General features: G+C 35.7%; 1 protein-coding gene across 2 annotated transcripts in view; it reads left to right on the forward strand.

The window, feature by feature from the left end:
* Window positions 1–215: 215 nt before the first annotated feature.
* Window positions 216–12,986, forward strand: part of rps6ka1 (ribosomal protein S6 kinase a, polypeptide 1) — a 105,609-nt gene continuing 92,838 nt past the window's right edge. The window contains exon 1 of one of the 2 annotated variants that reach the window (XM_087289572.1): window positions 216–770. In XM_087289572.1, coding sequence (XP_087145698.1) covers window positions 708–770 — 63 coding nt within the window. In that variant the 5' untranslated portion in view covers window positions 216–707. The remainder of the gene's footprint in view (window positions 771–12,986) is intronic. The other variant, NM_001077775.3, reaches the window with a different exon arrangement.

Below are 12,986 nucleotides of genomic sequence, written 5' to 3' on the forward strand. Positions count from 1 at the left end.
CTGTATGTTTGGAAGAGGATTTTTTATTAGTTACATGAGAGTTTGTTTGAATATAACAACCTGTAAATTTGAGCTAGAAGTTTCAGCCCTTGTCAGTGCAGCTTTAGAGTTTGCCTTGCAGTAACAGCACAGGTCCAGAGAGGGGCGTAAGCAGAGTGTTTGGAAAAGGGGCTGGCCGAGAACTGTCTTCAAACCAATGATCGGCTGAAGCTTTTACACTGTGGATTCGGTTCAGAGGAGAACACACTGACAGCATCGGCTCCTCTTTGCAGCGTCTGTGTGCACACCGACAGTCAGTGTCAGAAGACACTTTCCACCGTATTGCATTAACACATCTTATTGGATTTCCTCGGAGGAGACGCGATTGATCGGCGCAGACGCGCAGTGCATGTTCTTCTGAAAGCCGAGTCCACCTGCGCGTGTCTGAGAGATTTGTTCATTTCCAGGAACGGGGCTGTGCAACTCCTCTTCCTAGCCGGACTGAGAGGAGAATCCGTCAACGTCATTTAAACGGGAATAACAGCTTTGATCTTTCTTTTTCTACGAAGTGATTATGCGCGTCCTGCGCGGATTGTAAGCAAGGAAAGTCGCCCGTTTGCTCCTGACCCAAAGGGACATATCAGGTCGTGCCAGCAGGAAATACACGGGTTCGGAAGAAATTCCCATTCAAATTTGAGGACTTGAGACAAACAGAAGGAGCGTGCACAATGCCTCTTGCTCAACTGGCAGAGCCATGGCCCAAAATGGAGCTGGTGCAGTTGGAGACGGAGGTGAGAGGTGGTGAAATCACAGCACTAAAATTAACTGATTTAATGTGCGCCCTTTAGGTTGCTCTATCCGTGCCAGAGGTCCACGTGTTTGACTTTAGGAGTTCATGAGAAATACAGCAGTCGTCTAGAAATGTGATACTTTGTGCAAAATAACTAAAGAGTTGTGCAGGTGTGATGGTCAGGGTCTTTATTCTGTTCTTTTGGAGCGCCAGCAGGACGCGCAGCGCTCAAGTAGTGCAGGTCAGATGTTTCCTAATACTGGAGGGTCGTTTCATAAAAAAGTGCCTAGGTGACCTTCATAATCGATGACTTTAACCAAATAATCTTTTTCTAACTTAAACACACTCACACTCACACTCACACACACACACACACACACACACACACCAGACCCATAAACCTTCTTCATTTGGATGTCAGTCGTAGCCTTGTAATGATAGCAGTGTGAATATCAACCATGTTTTCAAGTTTCTTTTTTGATGAAAACCATAATTTTTTTTAAGAATCATGTTCATGCTATTTCACAGCTGCTTTGGAAAAAAGTCAATTATATCTAGATTTTAAATAATGTGGCATGAAAGTATAATCCAAAAACATGCCACCACTTCAGTGATTCATAACCTTTTTTCTAAATCAGAAAATCACATAAAATCACATTTTCAGCGTGGAAAAATGAACCAATTTTAGGGAATGACTCTGCAGTTGTGTCATCTTTAAACTCCAGCGGAAGAATATTGTTTTCTTGTTGTGCTCAGTGAAGCAGCTGTTTTCCAGTTTTTCACTGTGCAGTTCTCTTCTCTGGGGTACATGTCAAATGTCATAAAATCAAATAAATAATACAGCAGTTTAAGGTCAGAAGAAGCATTGGGAAACAACACTCGAGTTATCGAGCTCTTTTGTATTTCTGAACTTTAGTTGTGGTGCATAAGAAAAACACAATTTTTAGTGTTTTTTTATGTTAAACATGTTATAAAATTATTGGCATATAAATACTTAATATTTACATTGTCAAAATCAAATAGCATCCACTCGTATCTGCAGTATAAATTGTCATGCTTGGTTATAAAAAAATTAGGTGTTTTTTCCTTTAAAAGATTTAAATTGCGATATGTGTTCAAATATGCTAGTTTGATGATTTGTATCTTTTGGTGACAGACCACAGTGCTGACATCTCTGAGAGCTAAACTCCTAGTCAGTTCGAGTTTTGTATCACAGAATACTGTCAAGACGTTTGCATTGTACAGCTCTGGAATTTCCTCTTCCAATTCAGCTGCAGGCCAAGTTTGCAACTACAAGGCAAGCAGAGACAATATGTTCTGTGAGTGATTAATGAGAATGGAAGGAAGAAGATTTAATTTCTTATCTTGCTCTCAGACTAATGTTGATCTCATTTGAGAATCACAATAAGAGGCGTATTTTACTCTTTTGTTCCTGTTCGTGTAATCTGTGCAATTTTGAGATTAAATTAACTTTAATTTTCCCTTGCCTTCTGCTCTCTCACCTGCGCAATGAGTTCACCACCAATCAACTGGCAGCAGGTTTGCTGCAGAAACATTCTCAGTTTTCTCAGTCATTTGAACGAAATTACTTCTGCAGATGAAAACGAGAGGCAGAACTGATCAGAAAAAAATCTAATATAAGTTTAGCAGGAAAGCTCTACTGATTAGAATCTTGCTACAGCATTTCTGCAAGTAGCCTACCACAAGATCTTAAAGTGCTTCTTCCTGATATAGACTCGCTGAACAAAGGACTAAGCACAGGAAGTCACACCACTTAATTTGTCTGAAAAAGACAGGTTTTAGTTTTTTCACATGCTGCTAGTGCTCAAAGGACCCCAGACACACAAAGTGTGTAGTTACTAGATTGAAGAAAAAATGTGTCGTCAAAATGTAAATGTATGTAAAATGCACACCTGCCTATTCTGTCTGATATTATTTTAAAAAGGGCATTTTGCCATTTGCATCAAATTATATTCAACATAAGTGCAATTTTGCAGTCAAAACATGACTCTTTACAAATAAATAGATCTATTGCTAGTTTTGATATGTTTGTTTTGATAATCTGACATTACTTGCAGCATTTTGGTGTATATATTTTCATGCTTACAGAATCATGAAGTATCAGTACACATTAAGTTAGCTTGGTTTAAAGGTCCTGTGAAGTGCTTTGAAATGTGCATTTTTGGTGTGTGACAATTTCAAATGAAACTTGAAAACAGGGCAGGAAAGCTCCTCCCCTTTTAAAAAGCAGCCAATAGCTTTTTATTTTTATTAATACTCTGCCAGTGTGATTGTGTGAGCTCAAGTGCATCAAATTTAACGCAAATCTGAAGCGTCTTGAAGGGGGAAACATGTAAGAAACTACAGAGCATTTGCTTGGTCAGAAGATTTAATGTGAAACTGAAAAATGAAGTGCCATCAAAAAAATAGCTAATCCATTTAGATCATATCTTTTTCCTTTTTTCCCCGGTATGCTCCTGTATTTTACAATTCTATTCCGCTATCATCTCATAAAGGTATTTTTCTATTTCTCCCATATTTTTTATCTGTCTATAAAGGGTGGCAATAAACATTAAAGAGCCGATCCTCTCTATACTCAACCCATACATCCGAACCACCAGGGGATGCCCCTTGCTCTGTAATGTAAATCTGTTCTGTGCCTTCATTTTATTTAGGCAGGAAAACATTTTGAAATAAATATTAAAACGGTGGGATTCCCTTCCTTTCCATTACAGATGTCGTTGCTCTTACTATTCACTAATACAGTCAGTTCATTTAGCTGTGCGTGACTGTCAGACATGCTACATACTGATAAATAGACACTGTTTCCCCAATGGATTCTGTACACGTGATTTGAAGTGGAGCAAAAGTGGACACTCTGTTTTGGCTGCGTTTGAGACAAATACACAGAATATTAATATCAAAACATATCCCTTATTTTCACATCTCAATGTTGACATTTCATTTAGACAGAAGTGACAAGCTTTGGTGGTTTATATCTTCATTCATTTTTCTTTTCGGCTTAGTCCCTTTATTCATCAGGGGTCGCCACAGTGGATTGAACCACCAACTTATCCAGCATATGTTTTACGCAGCGAATGCCCTTCTGGCTGCAACCCATCACTGGAAAACATCCATACACACTCATTCACTCACATACACTACGTACAATTTACCCAATTCACCTATATACTTTTAAGTATATGTCCCAATCAGGTTTTTTTTTTTTTTTTTTTGCCTCTGAGTGATTTGATTTTGGGTATTTGCCGATACCGAAACCTGGTCCGATTCCGATACTTCTAAAAGGCCTAAAAAAAGATTGAAGAAGAGCAAAGACAGATCCAGGATGTTCCTTATTTTTTATTTAATTCATCTTATTTAAACGTTTAACAACTCTGTTAAAAAAACATCACTTTTGTGAAGTAACTTAAACAATCATATGATAAATAACATCAATTCTTCACTTTGGACTTTTTGACTTTACAGCTTTAAAACATGTACTAGCTCTATTGCAGTTCCTAATGCATTAAAAGAGAAACAATACTTCTAATTCATACGTGCGCAGTGCACTTGATGTTAAATTTATCGTTCACTATTGTATTTGCATGCTGTATGTTGACTAGTGATGTCAGTTTACTGGAATTGCTAACATGAACAATAGAACTGTTCTAATAACTTATATTAACATGGACTCATAAATGCTGCAGATCCGTTTCTTGTTACTTGTTATTGTTTGAATATATATTAATACTTATAATTTTAACATCACCATTTTTAAAAATATGATAAACATATTTTTGTGTTAATTTCTTATGTAATCTATGCAGGGTGGTATGTTGAACAATTGCATTTCCCTGTTTACCAGCGCATAAGTCTAGGTTAAAAGGTTCTGCTGTAGGTAAAAAGAAACACCATATTTCACATCCTGATAACTTTTTGGAGTGAAGCACAGACACATCTTTCTGGTGTAATTGTTTCAAGTTTCTATCAAATGAAGTATTCTTTGAAAGACAATGTATTCTCAACAGTGCTTGTAGGCTAACATTAGGAATGCAATGATTATAAATTTTGGTTGTACAATTAAAGTCTGAGGAATAATCAAAGTTTCACGGTTATCGCGATTATTATTCATTCATTCATTCATTCATTCATTCATTCATTCATTCATTCATTCATTTTCTTTTCGGCTTAGTCCCTTTATTAATCAGGGATCTCCACAGCAGAATGAACTGCCAACTTATCCAGCATTTTTTTACGCAGCAGATGCCCTTCCAGCCGCAACTCATCGCTAGGAAACATCCATACACACATTCACAAACACTCAAACACTATGGGCAGTTTTAGCATATCCAATTCACCTGTACCGCTTGTCTTTGGACTGTGGGGGAAACCGGAGCACCTGGAGGAAACCCACGCGAAAACAGGAAGAACATGCACTTCACACAGAAATGCCAACTGACCCAGCCGAGCCTCGAACCAGCGACCTTCTTGCTGTGAGGTGAACGTGCTACTCGCTCTGCCACCGCGTCACCATGATTAATATGTATTCATTAATTTCAAAACACTTCTAGTTTAGATAAAAACACGAAAACACCTTAAAAGTGTTATTTATTGCTGCTCAGTCACTAAGTAATACAGCACAAAATAATAATAAAAAACAAACAATAGTTCATTTTTCTTTAGACTTAAAAATAAGTGAAAAATGTTTTTGGCATTTAAACATAGGTACACAGCAAAATCCTCTGACTAAAATTTACTCAGTATTCTGTCCCTCTTAAAATTGAATCAAAAGTTACTCAAGTCATTGAGACAATGAAAGGATTAATTAAAAGATGATTGAGCACTGATGATGAAACCTGATGTTAATAAGCAGAAACACAGAAGAGAAACACAAAACTACATCTGAATTCAGTCACAGCCTAAATTAAGTCAGTGAAAATATAATACATTAAATCTCTCAAAATCTCAGCAGAGGATCATTAAGCAACTCCACAAACAGCAGCTTTACTTTTTACCAACCTGTTTGTTCTTATTTAAAGAGGGACCAATTACTCTCTGAACTGAGTCAATTTTATTCAAAGGATTTTGCTGTGTAATAATTTTACACATCTTCATTGGAAAAAGCAAACTTGCGCATGCAAAATATGGGATATGTGAAAACCTTAATTATAATAGTAATAGTAATAACCTCAGCCATTGTTAAATTCAGCAGTTTATCCAGTGTGTATTCACCTTGGTATATAAGCTTGGAACTTTAAACTAACACACATTTGGCATAACTTTAAGTTGCAGCAGTTTTGTTTCATGCAGAAATGCAGTGTTGATAAGTGTTTATGATTAATTAACTGTGACTAATTAAAGTGCAGTTAGTAGTGAAACTGGTTAATCGTTGCATCCTTAGCTAACATACGCTTAAAAATGTTTTGAAAAGTACTTTAGAAACTGGTAGGCAACTGCTTTAATTATTTGACAAAGTCTTATTTCCTTCTTTTTTAATCTGTGTGTAGAACTATCATTGCCTGATGAAATCTATCCATGCTTTTAACTGCAAAGGTTTTAGTTAATATTTTGTAAAGGTTTAGCTCCGAACACCTGCTGTTCATCTATTTGATGGCTTTTGTGCCCAGGGGTTCGACAGTGAAATGTGTTTGTAATCATACATATTACACAAGGAAGATTGGCGTCATTATTTGAAAACCCTGCAGCTCTTTGGAACATGCAGTCTGTTCAACAAGAACTTCCATCCCTTTGGAGGTTAAATGTAAAGAACAAAGGAAAACATTTGAGGCAGTACACTTCCATTAAAGGACATGCATTCTGTGAGCTCCAGGAGTCACTGGTTGCGTTCTCACTCCGTCACCGGTAATTCATGAACCTGGGAGTCTCCCAGATGCGCTTGAAGCGAGTTGACGGTATTTCATAGTGTATGAGGCCCAGTCTGTCCCCACAGGGAGGATGATATTTCACTCGGAAGAGCCAATATGAGTGTGTCCTACTAGCCAAAATGTGAGGTTTGAATTCAGAATGAAGGAGAATTCAAACATGAGTGTTGTTGGGTTGGGAATAAGCGATAGCTTATTGTTTCTAATAACACAATTCTTTCCTAAGATAACAAGGATAAAACCAACAATCTGGAAAAGGGTTTGGTCAGGGCTTCACAGTGAGACAAATATCGTATGTGCAATGAATAAATGTGCTACAGAACCATGTGTGCAATACAGAGTTTAATACGAGTCTTTTTTCGGAGATTTACTGAAATCGTCTTACTCTGATTTCACTTTTTTACACCAGTCGAGTGTTTAAATGAATTATTTTTGTGACCAGACATGATTTCACATAATGGAATAAGGAAGAAAGGATACTATTTCATAGATCATAGCCATATACAACTATAGAGCGCCATCTGCTGTTAAAAGCAAAGCTCAAAATTGATACAAGAGAGAATAGCGATGCATTTTAAAAATGTAAGATTCGATTTCTCAAACAATTTTTCGCCACAGCTCTACTATTTTATATTATTCTATACAGTTAGAAGAACTATGACGTTCAGCATCGCATTACAAATTCACGTTATTCTTTTAAAATACCCAGTAAGGCTTAAGGAACACCGAAAAACCATGTATTAACACAACTGTATGCTTATTGTCATCATGTTTGATCAGGATAGGCATTTCTATCTTGTTTTTACTCCATTACAGGCAGCTTCTAAAAATCACAGACTTCCATACTATATAGTATGCTAAAAACAGTATGCGCGCTAAGTAGCATGTCCGAACACATAGAATTTAAAAAACAGTATGCGAGAAGTACCCGGATGACCTACTACTTCTGGCAAGATTTTGAAATGCACATCCAGTGCATGCTATGCTATCCCATGATGCCCTGTGAGAGAATTTATGAAAGGGAATGAAGTGACGCAACTGATGCGGGTAGGTCACGTGATCATGACAAAATAGTGGTTAGTAAATCTGTGTTCCATTCATAATGTACAGAATGTACTTTTCTAATGGTCGAGTTGTACGTTTAAATACAAATCCAGTAACTACTGAGAAGTAGGTGATTTCGGACGCAGCCACAGTGCTAAGTTCATTTTTTTTTCCTTCTGTGATGCATTTGCTTTACGTGTTTTTTGAATTTAAGCACATGCTGCCCTCTAGTGTCCAGTGTGATTGAAACCTTTTCATTTCATGCCTTCTCACACCCAATGTTTGGTAAAAAAGATAGCAATTATTCTCTGCAAAGATAAGTAATATTTTCTGGTATACATATAAATGCTGATTAAATGACTATAATTTATCATCTTTGATTTTGTGATCACAATAAATGCTAGAAAATATCATGATTATAGGCTGGTTTCAAGTCCATATTAAACATCTCTATGTTGGTTTCACTTGCGTTGATTAGATATCGTCAACATCAGTAGTTCCTTTTGGTTTCCTTTGTGATTTTCCAAAGAATATTCTAGTAGAATGTTACAGCTATATTCTGTCAGCTTGCTCTTGCTTCTTTTGCGTAAATATCTCGTACTCTCATACAAAACGGCACATGTTTCCAGCATATGTTCCTTGGGAATATGAGATGTAAAGATTCTGTGTCTCGGCTGTCGTTGTACGCAGTGGTTACTTTGAAACGTGATACGCCGTAGCAGAGCACGAATATAGAGATGGCCACGAATATAGAGATGATGATTTGATCCGGAACTCACAAATAAAGACAGAATATCCACTTGTCATTTACTTTTCAATCCTGTCACCTTTGAATGCTAGTACAAATCAAAATGAACATTTGATGAGTGTTTAAATGATTAATCTGTAGTTTCATCCATAATTCAGTTCATCAGTGATTTTTGTTTTCATCTTTGTCCTCCTTTTCTCTTTATGTCTCTTTCTACATTGCCTTCTTCCTCATCACTTTCTGCTTTTCTTTTAACCAGGGCACACAGATATTCTGTCAGACCTTCATCTTTGATGCGTCACATTCATTGTTGTTCAGTCTTGTATAACTGCTTACCATGCAGTCTCACATGCTTGTCAGGTTTGACATTGAAACAGGCACAAATGTTTTGTATGTCAAATGTCTGAATCATCAGCAAAGTTGACAGTTCTGACTCATATTGTTTAATTTTCCTATTTATATGTTTTATTATTATTATTATTATTAATAAATAAATAAATATATAGATTTTTTGTTATATATTTTTCTAATTATTTTTGTAAATATTAAATGCATTAATCATTGTAGACATTTTTAGATATTTTATTTAGTATTTTAATGCTTTCTTTTGTCCATACATACATCCATCCATAGATAGATAGCTGAAGACTAAAACTATTAAATATTCTGTAAAATAAAAAAAAATTCAATTCCTTTTTATTATATTTTTTCATGTACATACACAGTTTCATGTACCAGATATAACATAAACCAACAAGCAAACAAATGAACAAACAAAACAAAAGGCTCCTCTGTATTTTAAATCAGATTACAATATCACCTCTTTTACTAATCTACAGGGACTAAAGGTCCCTGCATCTCAAGCAAGTAATCTGCAATATTTTCATTATATTTATGCAATAAAACTGGAGTTATGTAAATCCTCATCAACCACTTATATTGTAACAGTTTCAAACAAGTGTTCATTTTTAGTGATTGAGTTTCCTCACATGTCTTGACCCAGTCTTCTATAGATTTATCCTTCTTAAGATTCAATCTCTATACTTCTAATTTACAATTAGAAGATTCCTTTGATCCTGACACCAGCATCTTGTATAATGCAGAAATTAAACCTTCACTAAAACAGTCTTTAAATATAATCTTTTTCAAATATTTCACAATTGATGTTTAACAGAGCAAGAACATTCGTACACAGCATTTCTGATTATATATTTAATCTGGAGGAAAAAGTAGGGATGTCCCGTCAGGTTTTTTTTTTTGCCTCCTAGTCCGAGTCGTTAGATTTTAAGTATCTACCGATACTTAAACCTGATCCGATACTTCTATAATACATAAAAAAGAATAAAGAAGAGTGAAGAAACAGATCCAGAATGTTCCTTATTTTTTTTGTTTAATTCACCTTATTTTAACTTTCAACAACTCTGTTAACAAACAGAGCACTTCTGTGAGGTAGCTTGAACAATCGAGTAATAAATAACATCAATTGTACACATTTGGACTTTAGCGCAACAGTAAATGTATAAAAAAATAATATAAAAACAAACAGCACCTCAAGTTAAAACACCCAGCAGGCAATCCCAAGTTTACAAATCTCAAAGTTTGCTATGACAGTGTTGTCATCATCAACTTTATAATACCTCCAAACTGCAGACATACTTGCGCTTTCTGTTTCAAGCTGCTTTCACATTTTACTTTGCCGGCATTTAACCAATAGCATCTCTGCAACAAAGTGATGTCATGCTGCACGCGTTGCTGTTTTTGTGTGAAGTCAAGATAGAGGTTTAACTCTGTGACACCGCATAACTATAGATCTGTTAAAAAATGATTCCGATTTTAATTCAAGTCTGAAACCGTGTGATCGGGCCTGCTTTCTGATCACGTGATCTGATCTGGACATCCCTAAGAAAAAGCCTTATTTCTTTTTATTTGGCTGGAATAAAAACATGTAAACGTCATCAGCATCACCTGATTTGTAGGTTAAAGGTGAGATTAAATAATGGCCTAGTTGCATATTCCCTCTGCTATGAGGAACAGTGTGACCTACTCGGGGACTTCAGAAGGATGTTGAAAGTTTCAACATCCACTTTATCTGCCTGTCAGTCACATTTGTATGGAATTGAGTCACACATATATGGACAGGTCTGACTGTTGATAATAGTTCCTTCAGGGCCTGAATAAATGAGAATATTCCCCTTGTGTAGTCTAGATGAGTTTCCTTCAGTCAGGGTGCTGTAGAGGTGATGTTTGACTGGACACATATTACACCAAATAGGAAAGTCCAGCATTCTTGTCCAAATACAGAATTTTGTTCTTATATTGATGGTTCTGCTATTAATATTCTGTAGCTTGGAGAGGAAAATGGCTTTCATTAGTAGACTGTGAATCACTGTACTGAAGGTTTTACCTAAGGGAATTGTTCATCACTAAAAAAAATTTTCTTATTATTTACTTACCCAAGGCCGTTCAAAATGTATGACTTTATTCAGCAAAGAGAAATTAAAGGGATAATTAATCCAGACTTTAATATTCTGCCATTTACTCCATTTGTTCTAAACCTGAAAGACATTTTGAAGAATGCTGACGTTCTTCAGAATCCTGACGTTCTTCAGAATATCTTCTTTTGTGTTAAACAGAAGAAGAAAAAACAGTTTGTGTAAAACTTGAGTGTAAGTAAATAGTGAGGAACCCTTTATATTTGGGTGAACTATCCCTTTAAGGTTTTTAAGGACACATCCCAGGCTTTTTCTTCCATGTAATAACATAAATGTAATGAATTCTCTAATGAATATGAAAGTATTCAGTGAAATTATCAATAATTTTTAGAAAAAAACAAAACATTTATATATAAATTTTAAATAAAAATGTTAATTCTTTGTACAACTCATTTATTTATTTGTTTGTTTGTTTGTTTATTTATTTATCTTCCTTTAGCAATTAATCTGTAAATTTTAGTTTTGGGCTATAAAAACTTTGTTTAAAGGGTCAGTAGGTGAGTTGCCTAAATGCTATCCATTAGCATAATATCTTTGAAACATATCTCCCTCCCCTGCCGTCCAAAGCCACGCCTTCTAAAATCCCAAACATGCACATTAAAGATGACAGTAGACAACCCACTAGATCATGTCATTCGCCAGTTAGAAAACTTGACAGTACTTTGCAATACTACAATTCTGAACGAAAAACGATATTATAGCTAACACATTTTCAGTTGTGTAACAAGGAAAACTTTTCACTGTGCAATATTTCATGCATGCAAGGATCACTGGTTTCACTCTCTCATGCATTTTGTCTTAAAGTGACTACTGTATGCTTTGTGTTTGGCCAGCAGCATGCAGGAATTACACTTATTACTAAGCCGTACTTGCATGCTATTTCAGATAGAATATTCAAAGTAGCGTGGTAAACATTATAGGGAGCGTTTCACAGGTTGTCATTGTTCAAAAACGAACCAAAGTGAATATAAAACCAACTTCACCTCAGTAAAGCAGGCTAGGCTGTAAAACAGGGGTGTCCAAACTCGGTCCTGTACGGCCAATGTCTTAGAAAGTTTTGCTAATACCTTAGTCAAACACACCTGAAGCAGCTAATCAAGCTCTTACTAGACATACTAGAAACTTTCTGGTAGGTGTGTTGAAGCAAGTTGGAGTAAAACTCAGCAGGACACTGGCCCTCCAGGACCGAGTTTGGACATCCCTGCTGTAAAAGGTCCCATATAAAATTGAAAATAGTCACATTAATCTTTCGCCAGAAGATTTCAGTGACTGAACAAATTCCATGCACCTAACCCATTTGTAACAACAAAATCTACATCAGCTTTAAGTGATTAAATCAGTTTTAAAACACAAACTCCAATACTGATTCAGGATTTTAAAAAGTTTTGATTCAGCATTTGCTTCTACCGTTCTCTCTCATTCGTGCATGTAAAAACAGCACTCGTTCACGCTCAAACGGCAGATCTGCTTGAACTGCTGCACAGATGTGCAAATCTACATTTGTTGACAGTTTGGGCTATACTTATCAGAATAATGGGAATTGTCGGCCCAACAAACTTTAAATGGATGAACATATTTTTAGTCTAATGCCTAATCCAGAATATAAAAATACACGTAAATCATTAAGTTTAATAATTACTTTTGGACCAGCTTAACAAAAAACATTTTTGAAGACAATCACCTTTTGCACCTTTAAGTGTGTGTTTAAATTTAAAAGAAAGTGAAAAAGACTCACTTTTGATTGATTGATTTTTTTTATTTATTTTTTTTTTCAAAATGAGTTGTACTGTATACACAGTAATGACTAAAACATAAACAGTATACAGTATTTTAAGGGAAAAAAGAAAGAAGAGAAAATAAAATAAATAAATAAAAATTATGAAAAAAAGACAGCAGTATGGTCTAATTTAAAACAATACCGCGGTGTGCACAATTAAGGATAAATAGATGACTTGTAATCATTGTCATGACAGGTCAAACCTAGTAAGCACAATAATGGGGAGACTGTAACCTTCTGTTTATGTATTATGGACAGTTTGTCACAAACGCTT

This window comes from Danio rerio, chromosome 17 (assembly GCF_052040795.2).
Source record: "Danio rerio strain M-AB ecotype USA chromosome 17, GRCz13ab, whole genome shotgun sequence".
Classification (NCBI taxonomy): domain Eukaryota; kingdom Metazoa; phylum Chordata; class Actinopteri; order Cypriniformes; family Danionidae; genus Danio; species Danio rerio.